General features: G+C 41.7%; 1 protein-coding gene across 1 annotated transcript in view; it reads right to left on the bottom strand.

The window, feature by feature from the left end:
* LOC144762933 (xanthine dehydrogenase/oxidase-like) overlaps window positions 1-21,746 on the bottom strand; it is a 1,098,251-nt gene that overhangs the window by 834,437 nt on the left and 242,068 nt on the right. The window contains exons 13-15 of the mRNA XM_078648234.1: window positions 14,970-15,154; window positions 8,851-9,025; window positions 3,364-3,453 (exon numbers count right to left, since the gene is read on the bottom strand). Of these exons, the coding sequence (XP_078504360.1) occupies window positions 3,364-3,453; window positions 8,851-9,025; window positions 14,970-15,154 (450 nt within the window). The remainder of the gene's footprint in view (window positions 1-3,363; window positions 3,454-8,850; window positions 9,026-14,969; window positions 15,155-21,746) is intronic.

The raw sequence follows: 21,746 nt of genomic DNA, 5'->3' as shown, positions 1-21,746 counted from the left end.
ATGTATATCAAGAATATTACAGAATTACATGCTGAAGTTGTTCCTTTAGAAGATGAAAAATTTTCAGAACGTTTGAGCAAAAGATTTGCAGCAATCAGAAACTGGTTCTTAGAGATTGGTAGTTCAATCGTAGGTAAAATACTGTGTCCCTTTATAGTCATAGTCGTAGTGATACTTTTGTTAAAAATTAGTTGCATGTTACACAAGAGAAAGAAATATCTAAGGGAAAAGAAAAGAATTTACAAACTCAGAAAAGAAAAAGAAAAAGAAATAGAATTAGAAGAGTTTCGTAGATCTCAATATGAGAGTTGCAGACAAACAGCTGAATCGCAAGTTTAGAAATACTAATATCAAGAAAGTCCAAAACATGTTCAAGGGTTGAAAATTTTTCTAAAATTTTTGGGTATTGTTTGGTGATTTTGAAATCACCAGATGAGGGAGTTGATGGAGCGAGGTGATGAAAAACTTTTTGTTTAAACTCGCAAAGTTAAACTTCGATAATAAATGTAACAGTATTAATAAGCATGTGGTGAATTTACTAATCAACCTAGTTTTAAAATGCATTCATTCAGAAAACACGTGGGATGAACTTATGTGCTCTACGTTGCAGATGCAAAGAAACTAATAAACTAACCTTGTCTATTGTCTTTGTCAGTATTAAATGCGGCCGTTTAATTAATGGCATGTGCTTATTTTGTTGGCTTATGTTATGTCTTTTCTATGACAAAAGCTTGTGGCTAATCCCTGCGGTCTAAAAGAAGAAGGTAGATATGAATGCTGCTTTGTGTGCTCAGCTAGGTAACATAAATTGACGGGTTTATAATTAGCAAAGGGGGTGGGTAACAGAATGGGTCTCAATTCTCTAATTAATTGATGTTTTGTGTTTGTTTGAATAATAGTTTCCGAGTCAGGCCTAAGGCATGCTAAAGAAATGGCGTTTCGAAAACTTGTCCAGAGTGGAGCCTTGCACATATTCAGAAGTGGAAAACTTTTGCCACGTTGACATTTTTGTCAGAAAATGCAGTTTAATAAGTTGTGCTAAACGTGCTCTTGGAGACAAAGGCTCAAGGACAGGAAACAAACCAGCAAGATTGCTAAAGCAAGGAAGTTGCGAACTGTAACTCGAGAGAAATGTTTCTCTTTTGAGGAAGCCAAATGACACGAAAGCAGAGGACAATAGGGCTTAAGAAAAGCCTGAACTTGGTTTAGAAACGGAGATGACCTAACGCCTTAATCGTGGACTGACATGGCGCAGCCAATGAGCGGCGTGGATTTCTGAGAAAATATGTAATTTGTAGAAAGTTTAGCTAGATAGAAAGGTATAAAACCTGACCCCATGGGCAGGAGGGTGCTGATGCTCTCTCATACCTGATTGACGTGACATGCTGTCGGACTTCTGGCTCACGTAAGGACAGCAGTCTTTAATTGATTTTTCCCTCTAGGTGGAGAAAGAGTAGTCAGGGAAATAGTTCGAGGGAATGGAAACTGTTATTTTGCTTTAATTCATGCTTACTGATTTGCTTTGAAGATGTCAGTCTAATAAATCATTTCCTTATAAATGCTGCTTTCTTATTGCTAATAAAATAAAGATTCTTAATAAAATGCACTTTCTTGAATAATAAAGTAAAAATAAAATTAGATTTTGAAACGACAAGCTGGTCTTGTTTATTCATGGTCTAGTTACCATCAGTTGATCCATTTGCCTTAATGACTTAATTATAATGATATTTGTTTAAAACCATGGTGAGAAAAGATAAACTGCAGTTGTATATAAATATGTAAATAGTTGTGAATAGTTCTGTTTAATTAGGTCACATGATTCAGTCGCCCAAAAAATTGTCTCGTTGGTTTATGGGCCTTTGTAAGTGATTTATGATTAATGGTAAGTATTGTGGTGTTGGGTAGCGTTGGTGAGACAGTTTTCCATTAGGGGCGCTGTATCAGTGCACCACTGCTTCCCGCCATCTTGGATGCTAGAGTCACATGCCTCTGCACGAGGGTGAAGAGCGGCACCTTGGCAGCTCAATTATTCGTTGTTCCGCCAGTCTGGCCGATCACACCTGTCCTGTCTTTCCAACATACACACTCCAAGGCCTCGAGACAGTTACTATAAGTCCCTCAACCCCCTTGCTACAGACTGGTGCGCCGAATCTTTTATGGAAAGAGAAAGGTAAGCAAGAAACAAGAGTGGAGAGCGGTGCTCCAATTCATACCAGTGGAGAGCGAGTGGGAGCAAAGGAAAAGCTGGAATCTGTCACTCATCTGCCACGAGGCGTGCAACGCTCATAGAGATTCAGCCCCCACCCTACCCCACCACCCATCGTGTGTGCCAGCCCGGGCTGAGACAGCTTCCCATCATCATTCAAGGAGGAGAAATAACATCCCTGTTGCTGTTGAACACATTGGCCTATATAGAGCGTGTTATACGCAGACCTGAGTGTGCCATAGACTGGATTAGGTCTGACATTTTCTAAATGTGTATGAATGTTATTTGGACAAGGCCTGCACTCTCAGCCTAACCATTCCATACATTTACTCCAATTTCTTTGTCATGACATTGAGGAGTTAAGTGTGAGCATTGGTGCGGGTGGTGACTGAGTTCATGCTGTTGGATTGGTGGCATTAATAGATGAGCAGGAGTGGTATTGTTAGGTTTCAGGGTTATGGCTTTCAAATGAGAGGTTATGAACTTTGAAAGGAGTTGTGGCTAGTTTGCAGAAGTGCATTAAGAGAGATGAAGGCAAACATTCATGTTACTTAGAGAAGGCGGTGCTCAGTGAGTAGGCATGCAAAGGGGAGGAGAGCACTGTTTACAGGGAAAAGGAGAGGTAACAATGGGTCAGGACAGTTTTTCCAGCAGGGTTTTAGGAATATAGAGGATACATTTTGAGACTGCATGCAATCGAAGGATTTTGTAGAAATAAACAATATGAATTACTAGTGACCATAGTGCTATATTAGGTACTTTTGATAGGCGCTAGATCAGGCAAACCGTCTGTTCATTGCTGGGCTTCTATGTGAACTATCCTGAGAGATGCTACATCTTTTATGTACTAATTAGTGTTTGCTAGCTCAACTTTATCCACTGGATTCGATTTGTTTCTTAAATGTAATACTGGACAAACCTGTGTGAAGAAAAGTATTTTCAATAATGCTATAGTAAATACATTATGTGGCTTTGCTCCCTCTGTCTTTATATCACTTTTAACTGGCACATTGTAAACATTATTCACATACATGAAAATGAGAATAAGAGAAAATAATTGTTTTCAACTGTAAACAGTACATTAATGCCGATGTGATGCAGAATGAATTTGATCAACACTGGTCTCGGTACAAAAGTAGTGCAGCATTAATATTAACCTGAAAGAGCTGGACGCCGGAGGCCGGATCCTTATGAAAAACCTCTGTTGCACTTCTGTATTCAGGGGGGACGCTGTCACGAATATTGTTCTGAGTAAATAAAAAAGAAATATAAGCACAATTGTCTTTGATACTTGTTCCTTCTAACACATTACTATTGTGAAACATGATGTGTATCCATGGAGATTAAGGTCAGCTTCTTATTCTATAAACACATATTTAGTCCATGACAAGGAATTAATCATGCAACCAACTGCAGTCTGCCGGGCATTGATAGACATGGGAGGGTGCAAGCCATGTCCCTGCTGATTCACCCTATTACCCCACACACCCATCATGTTGGTTCTATCCAGCAAATCATCCTGTGTCAGGAAATCTAGATTTATTCAGTTTGGCATACTCCTTCCACACCAGGAAGTGCTAAGCTGAATTACAAAACAGAAAACTGGATTTTATTTTCCTTCTCCATTATTTATTTAGTGTTGTGAAAATTGATACTTGCAACTAGTATAAACAGTATGGCCTAAACGAAAACTGAATAAGACACTGTTGGACATATGGAACAGAGTAGAATTGAATTGAACATAAAGGAATAAAAAAAAGAAGAGAATAACCTCAGAACATAATAAACAGTAATCAATGGAAAGTAAAATAGTATAAAATAGAATATGATAAAATAGATACCAATGATATCTAAAGATATAGACGGAACAAACTTGAATTAAAGGAAAGAGAATGAATGTAGAACCTAATAGAAGGAAAACAAATAAAATAAAATAGAAGAGGAACTAGAACAGAATAGAAAATAAACAGATGAAGTCTTATAAAATAAAATAGTATAAATCAAAATTGAACAAACAGAAACATATCTTGCTAAATAAACACATTACACTAGATGACCTTGAATGCCCATGAAGTGTAACTTCATCACTCCTCACGCGCTCCCCTCCGAAGAGTACATCCTTCTGGGAGACCTCAACTTTCACCTGGAGGAGAACAACGACCGCAACACCACCACCATTTTGGACAACCTCGCCAACCTCGGACTTAAGCAGCTTGTTACTGCCCCCACCCACATCGCAGGTCACACACTCGATCCTATCTTCACCTCCAGCAAACACGTCTCCTTCAGCCACACCACAGCTCTCCTTTGGACTGACCACAGCTGCGTTCACTTCACCTACAACAAGCCCACATCCAACAACCACCCCCAACCGACTCTGCAAAGAAACTGGAACAAAATCACCATCGACCAGATCTCCTCATCGCTTCTTCTTAACCCCCCAGCCCACTCCTCAAATCCAGACCAAGCAGCCACCAACCTCACCCAATGGTTATCCAACAGCGCCGACATCCTAGCACCACAGAAAAAACGACAAATCAAACTAGGCAGCAAGAAGGCCTCCTGGTTCAACGATGATCTTAAGAAATCCAAGAAACTCTGCCGCTCCCTTGAGAAGACCTGGAAAAAAGACCCAACCACCAGCACCAAGGACGCCTTCAAAAACGCCACCCGCATACACCACCAACTGATCCGGAATGCCAAGAAAGCTGCTTTCAAGGACCGACTAGATAACAACGCCCACAACAGCAAGGAATTATTCAACATCGTCAAGGAATTTACCAACCCCTCAGCCAACTCCAACGACATCACCCCCTCTCAAGCCCTCTGCGACTCCCTAGCCTCATTCTTCCACAGCAAAATTGCAGACATCCACAACAGCTTCGACAACCGACCCGAAGACCAATCCACCCAACCCCCCGCAGGACCCCCTCCACCCCTGAACATCCTCAATGACTGGAAGACAATCTCCACTGAGGACACCATCCGTCTGATGAACTCCATCCACTCAGGATCCCCCACAGACCCATGCCCTCACCACATCTTTAACAAAGCAGACTCCATCATAGCACCGCACCTCCGAGACGTCATCAACTGCTCCCTCAACTCCGCAACCTTCCCGGAAAGCTGGAAACATGCCGAACTCAGCGCCCTCCTGAAAAAACCCACAGCTGACCCCACCGAACTCAAAAACTACCGCCCTATCTCACTCCTTCCTTTCCCGGCCAAAGTCATCGAGAAAGCGGTCAACATCCAGCTTGCCGCATTCCTCGAAACCAACAAATCCCTCGACTCCTCACAATCCGGCTTCCGAGCCAAGCACAGCACTGAAACTGCCCTCATCGCAGCAACAGACGACATTCGAACTCTATTGGACAATGGAGACACTGTCGCCCTCATCCTCCTCGACCTCTCCGCTGCCTTCGACACAGTCTGCCACAGCACTCTTTTACAGCGCCTCAAAAACGTCGGAATCCAAGGAAAAGCACTGGAATGGATCACCTCGTTCCTCACCGGAAGAACCCAAAGAGTCCGCCTTCCACCATTCAAGTCAGAGGCCACTGAAGTCATCTGCGGCGTCCCACAAGGATCTTCACTCAGCCCCACCCTCTTCAACGTATACATGAGCCCCCTCGCGGCCATCGCACGCCAACACAACCTCAACATCATCTCCTACGCCGACGACACTCAACTGATCCTATCACTCACCAGAGACCCTAACACTGCCAAAACCAAGTTACATGAAGGAATGAAAGAAGTAGCAGAATGGATGAAGCACAGCCGTCTGAAACTGAACTCGGACAAAACAGAAGTCCTCATCCTAGGCACCTCCCCCTCCGCCTGGGATGACTCCTGGTGGCCAGAGGCCCTGGGAAAAGCACCCATCCCGACGGACCACGCACGGAACCTGGGCGTCATCCTGGATTCCGCACTCTCGATGAACAGACAAGTCAACGCCGTTTCTTCATCTTGCTTCAACATTCTTCGCATGCTCAAAAAAACATTTCGCTAGATCCCCACCGAAACTAGAAAAACGGTCACCCACGCACTGGTCACAAGCCGACTGGACTACGGAAACACCCTCTACGCCGGTACCACTGCAAAACTCCAGAAAAAACTCCAACGCATCCAGAACGCCTCAGCCAGGCTCGTATTAGACATCCCGCGTAGAGAACACATCTCTGGTCACCTGAAAAACCTCCACTGGCTCCCCGTCAATAAGAGAATTACCTTCCGGCTCCTTACCCACGCACACAAAGCACTCTACGAAATCGGACCTGAATGCCTCAATACACGACTGTCCTTCTACTCCCCCCCTCGCCAACTACGATCCTCCAACCAAGCCCTTGCCACGGTTCCCCGCATCAACAAAACCACCATGGGAGGTAGATCCTTCTCCTACCTCGCAGCTAAAACCTGGAACACACTCCCCACTCACCTTCGCCTGACTCAAAACCACCTAGCATTCAGAAAGCAACTTAAAACGTGGTTATTTGACAAGTAACTCCCCATCCTTCCTCAAGCGCCTTGAGACCCTCTGGGTATGTAGCGCGCTATATAAATTTACTGACTTGACTTGACTTGACTTGTGTGTGGCCATTTTATGTTCTAACACACTCTAGGATTTTAGAAGCCGTGTCAGCTGTTGCCGAAGTGCCTTACGTGATATGCATTGTACAGTATGCTAAGATAACTCCTGCCCAATATCAAGCGAGTATTGTTTAATTTTCAAATGAGGGGGGGGGGAATATGCAAGTGAGGGAATGCCCTTCCTTGTTCTATATTATCCAAGCATAACTGGGCCCCCACTGAGTGGAGGCAAGGAAGGTGTCAGACCAATAGTGACCTATCCAGAAGCAGGGCAATTACTGATAACTCCCTGCGTGGTGGGGGCCATGTACCCCTCCATTGACAGCTTCGGGTGTCCCTGCTCAGGCAAGGACAGTGGAATGGAGGCCAAATTGTCAGTATCTGTAGAGGTGCCGTGTAGCGAGCCCTTCAAAGGAATCCCTAAACTAGGGGGCCCAATAGGTTGTCTGGCATAGCCCCTGCCAGGCTGGCGGTAGCCACCGCCAGCCTGGCGGGGGCAATCCGCCCGACATCCACACTCGTTTCCCCCCCCCCGCCATATGAGTATGGCGGAGGGGACCTCAGCGGACAGAAAGACCATCCTCCGCTTTTCCGCCCCAGTCGCCTTGCGGCCGGGGCGGAAAAGGAATAATATGGTGGCAGTGTCTATCAGACACCGCCAGCCATATTATGATGGTTGTTTTAAGGTGCCTTTCCGCGGCGGCGATGCCGCCACGGAAAGGCATGCGGTCTTCACTCTGGGGGCCCCCTGCGGGACCCCGGAGTGAAGGAGAGGTGGGGGTGCACATGGGGGGTACCTGTGGTACCCCCTTCATTTGCATTTACAAAGCAGCAGGCACCGCGCGGTGCCTGCCGCTTTGTATATGCAAATGCTGAAATGCATTTTTAGCATTGTGGCGGGCGGTGCAGAGAGCACCGCCCGCCACAATGCTAAAAATACAGGATGTGCCCGCCACTGTGGCAGGCACATCCTAATACCCCACAACGGACCCCGCTCTTATGGCGGGCGGTCCCGAATACCGACAGGATGGCGGGAGGACAAAGTCCACCCGTCATCCTAATGACCCCCTAAGGCTCCAAAGATGTGGGGTGGGTGGGTGGTAGTAGGCTGTGACTATGACCACTCTGGTGAATATCTCCAGGGTCCTCGTCAATGGTCATGGAAGAGAACCTCCGTGTCCAGTGTTTGTAAACCAGTCCATGTGGTGGGAATAATACTTTTTGTCTGATGATGGGACACAGGATCCTGGTCTCCGCTTGTTCTGCCCAGTGTGGGTATGAGCTGGCACATGCGGGGCCAGGTTCCCCATTGTTATCACCAATAAAAAACAGGTAGCCACATAAAACATGTTGTTAGGGGCTAGTGCAGTAATGAACGCAAATGAGACATTAATTCATATATTGCAAAGGTCAAATCCCATGTTCTAAGACTGATTCTGGATCTTCTGGGAGACCAGACCCTTGGATCATCACTGCTTACAGTGTGCAAGGAGACTGATCTCTGGTTCTGCTTAAATAGCTGTATTATACCAAATACAGACTGAAAAAACAGAAGGTTATGAAGATGTGCAGAGAATAATACGCTATTTATTGCATACGATGAGGGGAGGACAGGCAGCATGAACCACTCGAGGCTTTGCTTTCCCTCCCCACACTCAACAATGTTAACAACTAGTATATTTGCAGTGTCTCTGTGACGTAAATTAGCAGTGGAAAGGAACGGAGGACAAGAACATACATTTTTAGCTGCACCTAGGTGTTTACACCATTCTTCAAATGGTGAAAGGTTCAAAATACTGTCAGTCTGTGATTTAATACTTTAGAACTCAAATTATTGAGATTCATATTTTTTGTTCACTGACTTCTGTCAAATCTATATTTTGTGATTTCAGTAAACATGATGCAGGGATACAGTTGTTCTCCCTTAAAGATCTAGAATACGATGCAGATAGGTGGACGTGCTGAAAAAATGTTGGCTCATGCGAAATGCTACTTTAAATAAATTTTGCTAGCCCAGTATAGAATTCTATTGTGATGTGGTTCACCATACTTACATTTACATTTAGCGCCTTGGCTAATTTGTCAATCACTGTCAGGTAAAACTTGAAGAAGAAGCTGAGTGTGAGAGTGCGCCGGAATGCCACCATCCCTCCAGGAGCATCTGGGGACAGTGCCATCTCTTCTGCAAGCAGCTGACAAGCATCCTGGAGTAATGCTTCATTCCACTCTCTGTACAAAAGAAGGACACATATAATCAACTTGCTATTCCTTCATAAGCATTTCTACTCCATCATCTGGCAACATGTACGAAGAATAGTTGTAGTTGCTGGTTCACAAAAGATTTTGCGTGGCTAAGGTAAAAGAGCTAAGCGTAAAGAGAGTCATAGGTGGACACAAATGGAAGACCCTAATTTGTTCAAATTATATCAGCAGAAATGTATCTGGGAGAATCTACAAGTATGGAATAACTTTCGAGTTGGGAAGAGGACATGGGTGTTCCTTGGGAAGGGACAGGGGATTTGCCATTGAGAAGGTACTGGACAACGTTATAACTTTGTGCATATTTACAAATCTTCACTCTGGTATTTACTTATTCATTTATTAAGTTTTGTTTAATAACTTCAGAGTGCTCTCAGGTAATGGAATATAACCTAATTGCTGGAATGGGAAGTTAGCATCCAGTTGAATAGGCTAGGTTTACATGTTCAATCTTCTTCAACTCCACCATTTATATGTGATTTCAGTTGAAGCTAAGTCTAAAGAATGTCTCTCTGTTAGATGAGCCAATGTTTAGATATTTAGTGAGTTAGGAAGTAGTAAGGTGTCAGTTTCTGCAGGCATTCAGGACCTTTGCCACAGTACAATTAGTGGGTGGTGTACTTGACTTAAGGTTCATCATGGCATCAACTGGGAGACTGTGGAGAGCTGCAGGAGCGGGTGTGATGAAGTCCCAAAGATTATTTCACATACTGGTTTCCTGGTTCTATAGTCTTTACAGTCAGGTCACATAGTGAGTTACTCAGCAAGGTCACAATAGATGTTGCAATAGTGAAGGCAAGAGCTCTAGTTATCTTAATTCTGTAGTCTGTATAAAAGAATGGGAGACCTTTCCAGAGGAGGGAGTTAGCAGCATGTTCACATTCATTGAAACAGCATTCCCTTGCAGTGCAGAGATGAGGCGGGAATGCAAGAAAATGCCCAAACTCGTAAATTGTGTTGCAAAAGAGGGAGGTGCTCTGAGGTTTTTAGGCCAAGCACATGGCAGCGATCAAGCTTAGAATGTCCACTCTATAGGATTGTCTAAGGGAATATGCAGTCCAGATACAAGGTCATTTTGTCTGGATTAGCTGGTTCATTTTCTAAGTGGAAGTGGATTTGTGTGCTGTCAGCATCCGTTGGAAGCTTACTGGCCACTGCTCAAGGAGCTGAGACAGGTGGCATACCTAGATGCTGGGAAGACACAAACGGGATGAACTTGAGAGCTGCAACATTACTGGGAACGTGGACAGTTCGACTGATCCAATCCTGACTTTTTGACTGTAATCAATAAGGAATGATTGCACCCGTTGTAGCGCAGATCTAGAGGTACTGCTCCCCATGTCCAAGACCTTCAAGAAGTATTGTTGTGGCAACTACATTGTATGCCATGGACAAGTCAAGAAGTGTCAGGTAAGTGTTTTATCCTCAACCAGAGAGTGGAAGCTCCTCCCTCATATTGCCTAGTCCAACTTTGATGCTTTTCGCTGTTTGGTAGTCATGGAGAATGTGTTTAGTTTTCCATACTAGAACAATCTCAAGCCAAATTAGATAAATAGAGTATGTTTTAATAAATAAAATGATACCAGAATGACAAAAGTCCATACTATGGAACCGGAGATATGCAATTTTAAATGTTAGTGAACATTGCTCTTAAAATCACAAAGTGCCATTGTGGTCATCTGGTCATGCTAGATGTGGGTAAAGTTACAAATTCAGTCGGATCGCAAACAAGTGTGGGTGGGATACAGAGAGCAGGTTAGTCCAGCCGAAAAGTTAACTTCTAAGTCCAGTGTGAAGAGTTCCATTCGCAGTTGAGGAGGTCGCCAGAAGAAGGCTGAGCGTAGCAGATGGTCATCGCTGTAGAGCAAAGTGCAGCCGGGTGTCATGGACAGTCATTGTAGTAGTGCAAAGAGCCCGTCGGATGACGCTTATGCTCGTTGTAGTAGTTTTGCGTTGGCAGTCGCTGCATGCCGTCATTGCTATAGTGTGAAGTGCAGGCCTCACATTTCCGGTCTTCACTGGCGGGTGCCGTCAGAGCAAAGAGCAGATCTACATAAAGCTTCTCACTGACAGTCGTCGAGGGCAGCAGTATCTTGTGGTGAATAAGCATGGCCGCAAGGAGGACAAATTTCAGGATTTTCACCTTTCCTTTAGGAGGAGTAAAATCTGATGCCAACAAAGGTTCCAGGACCTGGGGCGGTACCTCTTGGGGATTAGGGACTCACTCCAGCAGAGGCCAGCAGGGATCAGGCAGGTCAAGTTGTAGGCCAAGGCACGTCCAGTTGCAGTAGGAGAGCTCGGCAGTTGTGGGGAGGCCTCTGACTCTAGTTGTGTACAGGTAACTCACATAGGTCAGCCAACTGACCCCTGGAGTCACTCTGGTTACCTTGGGATGAAGACAAGCAGGTCCATGTGTGCGAAAGTGGAGACTAAGGTCAAGTGTAATTGAATTGCCCAAAAGCTAAACCCACTTTGATGTGAATTGGAAATCAGTATCATACAATCATTTTTTTGCTGTACGCAAATATTTAATTGATTGATAGCTTGTTTCTAGTTGCTCTCTCCCCTTCTCATATTTCTGATTGGCACATTTAATTTACATGTACGTCCCTAATAAATGATACTACGTGTACCCAGGGCAGTAAATTAGATGTTGATTCCCTGATCATGTGGGATGGAAGTGTAGAGAGAACATTCATCAATAGTGCATAACGTAAATGGACTGTCTTCATCAAATTCGATGTTGTTATTTTTATTCAAAAAGTCGGTTGTATTTAGTAAATATGTAGACATGTTCTGCACTATAGGTTGCAAATGTCTGTCAAGGTATCTACCTTTTGGTTCATGGATAGAATTTCTAGTAGACACTATGGATCGGAATAGATGAGTTTGTAAATTCTTGTGCACTTTAGATAACATGTAAAGGTGTGGGCTCTTGAGGTGATCCTGTATGTGGTACATTTTGTCGTTTTCAGTGATGGTACCCATATTACATGCTTGCTCTAGAATGATTTTTAAAATCTTGAGAAATTCTTCAGTTGGATTTCTTTTTAATTTCATGTAAGTAGTTTGATCATGTACGTGTTCATTAATGCTTTTTGTGTAGAAGATGGTATCGAGAATAACCAGTGCTCCTCCTTTATCTGCTTTACAGAATGCAATGTCAGGATTGTTGGCTACTTGACTGATTGCTTGTCTCTCTTTGGTGGTTAAGTTAGTGTCTTTGCGATTAGGTTTCTTATAGACTTATTTCAAATCTTTAAGTATGATAGCCTCATAAGAGTCGAGAATTTTGTGACCGATTGATGCTGTAAATGTACTCTTTTTCTTTAAACCCATCAAAGTTCCTTCTTCCTTAGGTGGTTGGGTGATAACCACGTTGTTAAAGAAATGTTTGAGACGTAGATTTCTCATTACAGAACCAGGACACCTTTTATTTGCATATTAGTGCACTTTACAAATTAATATACATAAATACATACAAACCTTCATTCTCAAAAAGATGTAATCGCCATTGATTACAATGGGATCACCCACAAAGATACTCAATCTCACCCTTCTTGGAGGTTCAAATGATTGAGAGGTATGATCTTAGCACCGGTGTCATCCAATGCAAAATTGATACATTTAGCCCACTACATTCCTCTCTCTGCCTAAAAATATACCTTCTTTGAACTGTTTCGTGCCAGCTTCTGGACACATATCTTTTTTCACAAGATGGGTTACTAATATGAGCATTTTGGTCCTTCCACATTATTACACATATACTCCTGAAATTTCAGTATTCTCTGAACAATGAAACAATTTGATTTGTTGAAAGCTTGGGAAGTTCTACGTTTTTTCTACTCAATCTCAACAGAAATAATAGTGGTTGCGCATTCTAGTCCAAAGCAAAAATCGTCTGGATCTCTTTGACTTGCTAGATAATACATTCACTTAATATAACTGTGTAAAGTTTCAATTTACAAGTTTAGCTCTCCAGACATTACCTGCATGTATCAGTGCTTGGAGCTTTGCTCTGCCTACAATTATTTTTCTTCATGTAGTTCCATTCAAAGAATATGAATCTAATATCATCAACCAACGTTATTACCCTGAATGTGGGACTTTGATGCTGAATCTATATTTATTTCCTTCTCCTACAGAAACTAAATGGATCAGACTCTAGTTTAGCAACATTGGCAGTGATGGGACAGGAAAACTAAATATATATGCTGAAGGGAGGAGGCTTGTAACACTTGGAAAAATTACTAATTAAACATTTGATAAAGTGTTCTAATTTCCGAATAGTTATATTCAGGTCCTGAGTACTAATATGACAAAGAGCTACTTATATTCCCATAATGTGTTTAATAAAGAGTCAGAACTTCATTTTGTAGTTTTCGTAGGTGCTAATCCCAGAAATAACTATCTAGGAAAATTGCTTCAACTCAAGAGCATGTGTCAGAGGAAGAGAAAAGGATTCTAATGTATGAGACTGTGAACAAAAAAAGAGGCTGATTCTGCCTAATGCAGTGATTTTTTGGCCTAAACTTTCAACATCAATTAAAATTGGTCTAGCCATTATTAGACCATTGGAATGTTGAGAGCTCCAATACAATGTGGCTCAGGTCCACAATGGTTGGTACAGACCTACTGCTCCAACATTCCAGTAATTATATTTCTGTTTCTCACTTTTTTTAATTTAGAACATTTTAACCTCAGTGAGTGGAATGTTATATAAGGGATAAAGTACCCCTGCCGTATATTATAGGGACATTGCAAGTCAAAAAGTAGTTCCATAACAATAAAGAGGAACGTGGCAGAGGGATGAGTCCTTTATAAGATTATGGAACTCTGAAGTGACTTGCAATATCCTTATCATGTATACCAGGGGGTACTTTATCCTATATAGTATGTGGTCACATTAGGTTTTACACACACCACTAAAAACTGATATGAAAGAGGGAGTGTGGATGATAACATGACGTATAAAGATAAAAACCCCTAAGCAACATTAAACACATCAAAACCTGTTAGTTATTTGTTGCAAACAGAAATTAGAAACAGTTTAATACAAATCCTTTTTTAAAATGTATTTACACTAGCTTGGAATGTACAGAAACATGCAGAAAGATTCTAGCTTTTCTCTAACAATAAAAGGAGTGCACAAATAGACATGTTCTCTTTGCTTTTGTTGTATGCTAAAAAGCAGACCAGAAGAAAGAAAAGCAACCTTTCTTTTCATTGCTTTAATCAGCTGCTTCAATTATGATCCATGGCCCAACCTGCCTTTCACCTTGGTTGCTAGTTATGCGACGTCAGAGCTCAACTGTAATAACTTCCAATAGCAAGCCTTATATAACCGGCAGCTGGAGGCAGCAGGATATAATGCAATGTTATTAAATAGGAAATTGTGAATGGAAGTTAGACACTGAAATGACTTATTAACAGTGACCATTCTGATATTTGGCACCTGGTTGTGAGGTTGTTAGATAAATATTTAGAACACTGGCGTGGTTTGAGTAACTGTGGCCAATTATACCTTACATACTGTGTTTGAGTGGACTGGACTAGTGTCCAAACTTGCTGACTTGGAACTATGACATAATTGGTTTGTGAAATGTTTTAATTGATCTAAATACTGAGGAAATGAATTGACTTTGGGCTGTGTCCCAGTTGTCCATGTGGGTAATCTTTGTTTTAAAGGCAAAAGTCCCTTATTTATTGTGCTTGCAAGTAATAGCTTCACTGGCGTGAGCAACAGACATTAGAAAAAGAACCTATTTTAAAATAAAATCCATTGACATGTTTAGGCCACTTCTAAACTCACTTGCTTGATTTAAATGTAGGACAAGAGCTCACTTTATTAATTTTCATAACTGTTTTCAGCCTGTAATGGTGCCGCAACAGTACATGCTTACTGTATGCATACCGTCCAATGAGGGCTGTGCATGTCTTCTTTGCAAGGACTGTCACAGCAGCCATTCCTCCATAACTGAGCTCCATCTCTTCCACCTGGATGTTTCCTTCTTTAAAACGCACCCGCATGGCAGAAGTGACGATGGCTATGTCGTCCTCACGACGAGAAGCTTGTTTGAAAGCTGAGAAAAACTCCAACTGCAAATCAAAAGAAACATAAAATTACATGTGCAAAAAAAGTCGGATCAACGATTAACATAATTAAGATACTTGATGACTTATAATGTCATGGTTTGTATTAAAAATGATCTCATGCCAAGTCTTTGATGGGTGATTTAAGTGAGTTCATTTGGTATTTAGATTATAACAACCCAAATCTGATGCAATGTCTACAGTCAAAACCCTCACCATTCCAATAACTTATGTACATGGTTGGAGCCTGGTGGCTTAATCGAATTGTTTTTAGGACAATGTGTCACTGTGGTTCTTGGAAATATCAGTCATGCATATGTGATGTTGACTGGCTTAGGATTCCAGAATCTCTCCAACGCATTCGAATTTTATAGCTTTTTTACTTTTGCTTTGCTGTATAGAAAAAGGGGACCTTGACTTAATCTTTCATAAGTTCAGGCATTTCTGTTAGCTGACATAGACATTTCTTGTGACCTGTAGTTTGTTCTTGATTAGTTAAATCCTTTCAATTATGAAAGCTGCTTCCATCTGTTGGGTGAGCGATAATAAACCTGTATCATCCCTTCTGCAAACCATGTGGGTGCAGGTCTGTTGACCTACTACATCAGAAGGCCTATGGCGCACCCCGCACATTACTCGTGGAGTTCAGTCCACCATGCTGCAGCCAGGGCCCACTTAGGAAATGTGCTCATGTTTCTAAAGCACTCAAATTGTAATAGTTGCTGGTGAGGAAACAAATGTGTTTAAAAATAGCTTGTTTAATGCACCAGGTTTTCTATATGCAAACCCCTCTCTTTTGTATAGAAAGTTTGTCAAATATGTTCCTAGCAGATCAATAGGCAGACTACTACTTCTTGTTCCCAATCATCTGTAGTGTAGTTCCTATATTCCCAATAGGCTCTGCGCATTGGAATAATATATTCAGCAGTGTAGACGTAGGACTGAGGTCGACTAGGTCTCTACTGACTATATTAGACTTAATTAGTTTTGCCAACTAGCTCAGAGGTCACTAGAAACTTTCTCGAATAAACAAGGAGGAGTTTAACTTCCCTGTATAGACAAGAAGGGATTAGCGTATGACAACCATAAAACATGACAACTTTGCTCCCTCAGAATAAGAGTGTATCTCTAGAGTCGTGTGAAAACAATAGACAGCTATTTTACTCAGTCAATCGTGCATACTTAGTTTCACCAGAGTGCAGAGAATAGAGAGACGGGCATTTTCAATAAAAGGTGTTATTTATTGAGCAGTCTTCTTTCCATGCAAGAGAAATGAATTGCCACGATTGCAATACTTAACATGAAGTAAAGTGCGTACAGTAAAAGGAGTATTATAAAATAATACTGTAAAAGCATTGATATGGTTTCTTAGCCATATGATACTTTAAAATAGATAAAATATATACATACATAAATACATTGACTAACGTACTCAACTGGTGCTTTTAAATACGCCTAACCCGGTGTACCTGACCTAAGCCTAATACATGGGAAGGAGTAAGTAAGTAGCAGTTTAAGTAACGTTGGTTTTGCCAAGAATCTGAATCAAGAATTCTCTTTAAGGGTTTAGTCAGCTCCGTACCTGGGTAATAGAAAGCAGGAGGTCTGGTATCTCTCTCTCAGGACTCGATATCCCAGCAACCCGCAAGGGCGGCTGGAAACACCGGAGCTGGATTTCTCAGCTGGAGAAAGACAGCGTCTCTCTCAGTGCGTCAAAAGGGAGGGGCGGGTCCGTGGGCTCTCGGGCAAGTAGATAGCCGCTCTGCTCCAAACCACAGTGTGTTTGCTTAAGGCAACGTTGGTATATTTATACCTGAAAGGTGCCGGGTTTGACGTAAGGTTGGACATAAGACGTCAATAAAGATGTCATTAAGAACTGGCCATTCTTTCAGTGCTCACAGGAGTTCTTGGACAAATCAAAACAGAAGCATGGGGATTTCCCAGGTTGCTGGAGGTTTGCTTTGTTTAAAGAACGCGTTGTACTCTCTAGGAGTCTGGGGAAGTAGCCTTGCTTAATTTCGACTGCATGGGCTACGACTAAATATGCATATGATTCTTATTCCTTTATAAGGATATTATTTATTACAGCCATACAAGGGCATACATTAGGAATATTGAATTAGGGTCCAACACCCACTCCACGATCTAATGTCCCTCATTACTAAAACTAAGCAATAGTAAACATATATTGGTGCATGTGTTTTAGAACCCACCCCAAAATACATAACTTGCATTTGAAATGGTATATGGTAAATACACGAAAATGAGTATTGGTACTGTATGCTTTTCAAGCAGTGGTATCATTCAGTTAAAAAATGCATATATATATCAGCTGAATGAATTGCGAAAATTACACATGAAATGGCTCTGAATACAGAAGAGAAGGTCGAGACCATTCCATCACATATTATTACAAATGCTGTACATGTGCTAGAGGCTGAGGTAAAATATTGTCTCTAGAGTTCCCAAAAGAGAAGCTCTGTTCTCTAAGAATAGTTCTACTTTAAGCAGAGTACATGTGCCAAAAAAAAAGGAAAATATTTTGGAAGTGAAAAAAATAAATAATTTCGCTTTCAGGGGAAAAAATAGTTCCAAAGGTTTTCAGTAGCTCTTGTTTATCAAAGCTGAAGGCCGAATTCAGAGTACATCAAACGCTGTGTGCTTGTTACTTAAAAGTTATTCTTTCTGTTCAGGGGAGAACATCATTTCAGACAGACTCGCAAAAAATTGGTCTACGACATCAGGTGAAAGTTCGACCAAGTTTGAAAATGCTGTAACAGTGCATGTGTGAGAATGATTGCCATCATCGATGTCAGGATCAGCAATGCTCACAGAAGGTTGTACCTGTGTGATGCTGCTCTCATCTCGTACTCCACTGCCACATACTCGTAGTGGTGAAGTCTCAACGAATGCCGTCATCAGAATGGGTAGCCGCTGGGGACAACACGATGCATGAGCCGTTACAGGACCTAGCAAGGTATCTGTATCCATTGGTACTGCTTATGGTAGTGTAAGACAGACGTCCAACACGCATTCTTCTCCTCATAGCATACATCGAAGCACAGGTAAGATGCAATTTTGCCAAATTGGTCTGAATGAAAGAAACCAGGTCATATTCAGATCTCTTAGCTGGGCTAATCCAAGGACTTTAGTTATGCGGTCCAGATAGCATATAGCTAGGATCGTTTCTTCCATCGTGGCTGGAGTCTTGTCTGCGACTTGGCTTGCCATATCGGAGCAGAAGGATCAAAAATAAAATTCCTGCCATGAGTCCCAAAAGTAGAGGTAGGCCGCCAAAGACAGAGTGGACAAAATTGGGAAAAATGTCCAGAACTGTTTCGAAGGGTGTTAACAGTCCCGAAAAAATTGTCTTAAATACATGTGCGATGCCACTGGTATCTAACATGTTTAAAATTTGGCTTAGCATTTCTAAGACATGCACGGGGCAATTTGTAGATAAAAGGGAATGTATCTCTGCCGTTGTCCTTGCAACTTGCAGATCATACGTTTCCTTGGACGAGGCAATGAGGGGAAGAGATGCTAAAGAGCTGGATAGGATGTTGGTCAAAGCCTATCGAACTATGTTTTGTCTTCCGTCTTATGCGTCAGCAGCTTGGCCTCCAACAACAAGTCTTGGCTAGATACAGGGCTTACATCATATGCTGGCATACGATAAGCAAAGCCAATCCAGACACGTTGAACTATCTGCTTTGGCAAGACTTACAACATAGGGAGTTTTCCCAAGCAAGAAACTACCTTAAATCAGCCTTAGATTCCACCAAATTGTCTGGACTATGGGAGGCGCAACTCGGCCAACTTAATTTAAAAAAATAGGTCTGGAAAAACATAAAACTATCCTCCTTACTTAAGGACAAGGCAGCCTTCTCGAAAAGATCCCACGCCTGGATGACCCTCAGCTCGTACAAATCGCTCACCCCACAACCATATTTCAATCAGCCTTACTCGAGGGTGACAAAAATGAATTTCCTAAGGTACAGACTGGGGATGCTTCCATGTACCCAACATTTACCACCATGGTTGAGGACCAAAGGCCAAGCTGCCTCCAGACTGTGTAACAACAAGAATGGGGACATTCTGCATGTAATTTGCCTATGTGAAGAACTGCGTCAAGTACGTTCTCGATTTTTAAAAGATTTATTTAACCAGAAAGAGATCCGCACCAGAAGGCAAGCAGTGCTGAACTGCTTTAACCCAGCGAACATCCAATTAAATTGCAGACTGGTAAAATATCTAAGGATGGCCAAACAAAAAAACGGGGCTAAAGTCTCTTCTCTGACTGTGTGTGAAACAGCTACCGGAAGTGGACAAGGAGCTATGGCGGGAACTTAACCGAAACAAGCAGAGACATTCTCGCCATGATATCCAAGCACGCGTGATCCATTGACTGCTCCAAATACCGTAATTTGACCATGTATTATTACAATGTAGTATTTTATTCTAATTCTTAAAATGTTTTTAACTACGGATTATGAATTTTATAGTGTAACCTTTTGCAATGGTTTTAATTAACTATGCCAATAAACTTACTTGTTCCCATACGTTTCCTTGGACGAGGTCAAAGGCACAGTTGTCTGTAAAAGAATAGACTTCATTCTGCTTAAAGTATCAATTCGAATAGAAGAGATATTCAAATAAGGCCATAATGCCGCCTCCATGGAGTGCTGTTTGGATACAATACTTGCATACAGCAAGTGACCATGGAACTAACGCTCAGGAGATAGGCTTTCCCTGGCACCATGCCACAACAGCTGTGGTCATTTATTAGAATATAGCTCCTGTTAGAAAGCTGTCTAAAGAATGGCTCCATCTGTGTTGCAGGAGTGCCGTGCAGGTGACATGAAAGGTTATTCGAAGACCCTTCGCAGGCTCCATGCAAGGTAATACCTTGACACAGGAGTGTACCGCTTAGTGATCTTTTACAATTTTTACCACTAAGAAATACCTCCTTTTTCTTTTCACTGTAACATGTGTGTGAATAAGGTAATTTCCATGTTTACTTGATGTACCCTTTACCCAACCTTTCATACTGGCCCGCTGGTATATACTCTTGGCAATATTTAAATAGGAAAGTTGTTATCGGAATTGTAATTATTCCGTGTATTCTCCATTCAATGACCGGTCTTGCCGACATTGTCAATGGTAATCTCTCAAGTTTTTCAATGCTCAGAATCGTATAGTCTGCTCCTTTTTGTGCCAAACTGATTTGTTTATCAGTAAGGTTAAAGATAGAGAATAATGACGTTGTGTTGATTAAACGCCATGGTACGTAGCCTGAACGCAGATTTTGCAACGTCCAGCCAAGCTGTACAATAGAACGTAATTGGGACTGACCATGTTGTAACATTAGTAAGTCCTGTTCTATTATATCAATAGCAGATGATACAATACTGTCCAGTGAATATATTCTGGAGGACAGAGTCATTAACCCATTGTCCACAACAGAAAGTGATTTTTCCAAATTAATACGATCAATTTCTCGTATTTTTTCTGCTGTTTCAATTTGCATTACTTTCCAAGCTTCGTTGTACGCAGCATATATACCAGTCGCTATGAAACGTTTTTGACGCTGTTTGCGTGGTCCCAGAATGAAGTCACGCAAGTCAGCACTGTCTTTAAGTAAAGTCAAGTGTTGCTTAATTTCTGCCAGTGTGGATTTTTGTAGCCATTCGAGGCATAGTTTCCCTACACTGTATGTTGTAACTATCCCTGGATGTTGTCTCTGGGAGTATCTTGGGTCTGGCCCGGTCATTTGAACCCCTGTATTTTGTTCAGGAATCTATCTTGACAGTTATTTGTGTCTATGGGCCAGATCCACAATTTTTTCCAATCAGGATGTGTTCTGTTTTGGTATAAAATATGGGATACGTCTATCTCCATATCAGTAGTACTATTACTATCAGGTATGGGCTTTGGAATAGACGGTTTGTTTAAGTCTTTAATCTTGGCTAGGCCAAGACAGGTAGTCTGTTGAATGGTGTCATTCAAGAATATTAATTGTTCTGGGATCATGCAGGCTCTAAACAATGCTTCTAAACCTTGGACCTGCCATTCTTTTGTACCCCAGATGGTTTTTGTTTCAATGTTGTTTTTCCAGAATTCAAAACCAAATGTAATCATTTTTTCATAAAATGTTTCAGAATAGATCAATTTAGTATTGGTCAGCATTGTTTTCATTCCTGTCTTATTTAACATTTTAAAATAAAACGTTTCTGCATCACTTGTGTTAAACCCTGAGAAGTATGGGAATTTCTCATAGAATGTTTTTGAGCTGCTTTTAGGTGGTGTTGCACAATGTTCCCATTGATTATAATTAAAAACATTTCTAGGTTGCGCAGATTTATGCAAATAGTGATGACCAAAGTGATTATAGCAGTACATTTCTTCATAATTTGATGAACCTTGTAAATAATCATGTTCTGTAAATTTTGCTGACATTACTAAATCTGACATCATATTATTAATATTTTCAAAGTCCCAATCATCAGAAAAAGTACTTGGTTTTACAAAGTCACTTAATGAAACCTTAAACTGGTGTGGATATTTCAAGAGCTCAATCGGGCCAAAAATGTCAAATTCA

This window comes from Lissotriton helveticus, chromosome 6, assembly GCF_964261635.1.
Source record: "Lissotriton helveticus chromosome 6, aLisHel1.1, whole genome shotgun sequence".
Taxonomy (NCBI): Eukaryota; Metazoa; Chordata; class Amphibia; order Caudata; family Salamandridae; genus Lissotriton; species Lissotriton helveticus.
This window is presented reverse-complemented; position numbering and strand designations above follow the sequence as displayed.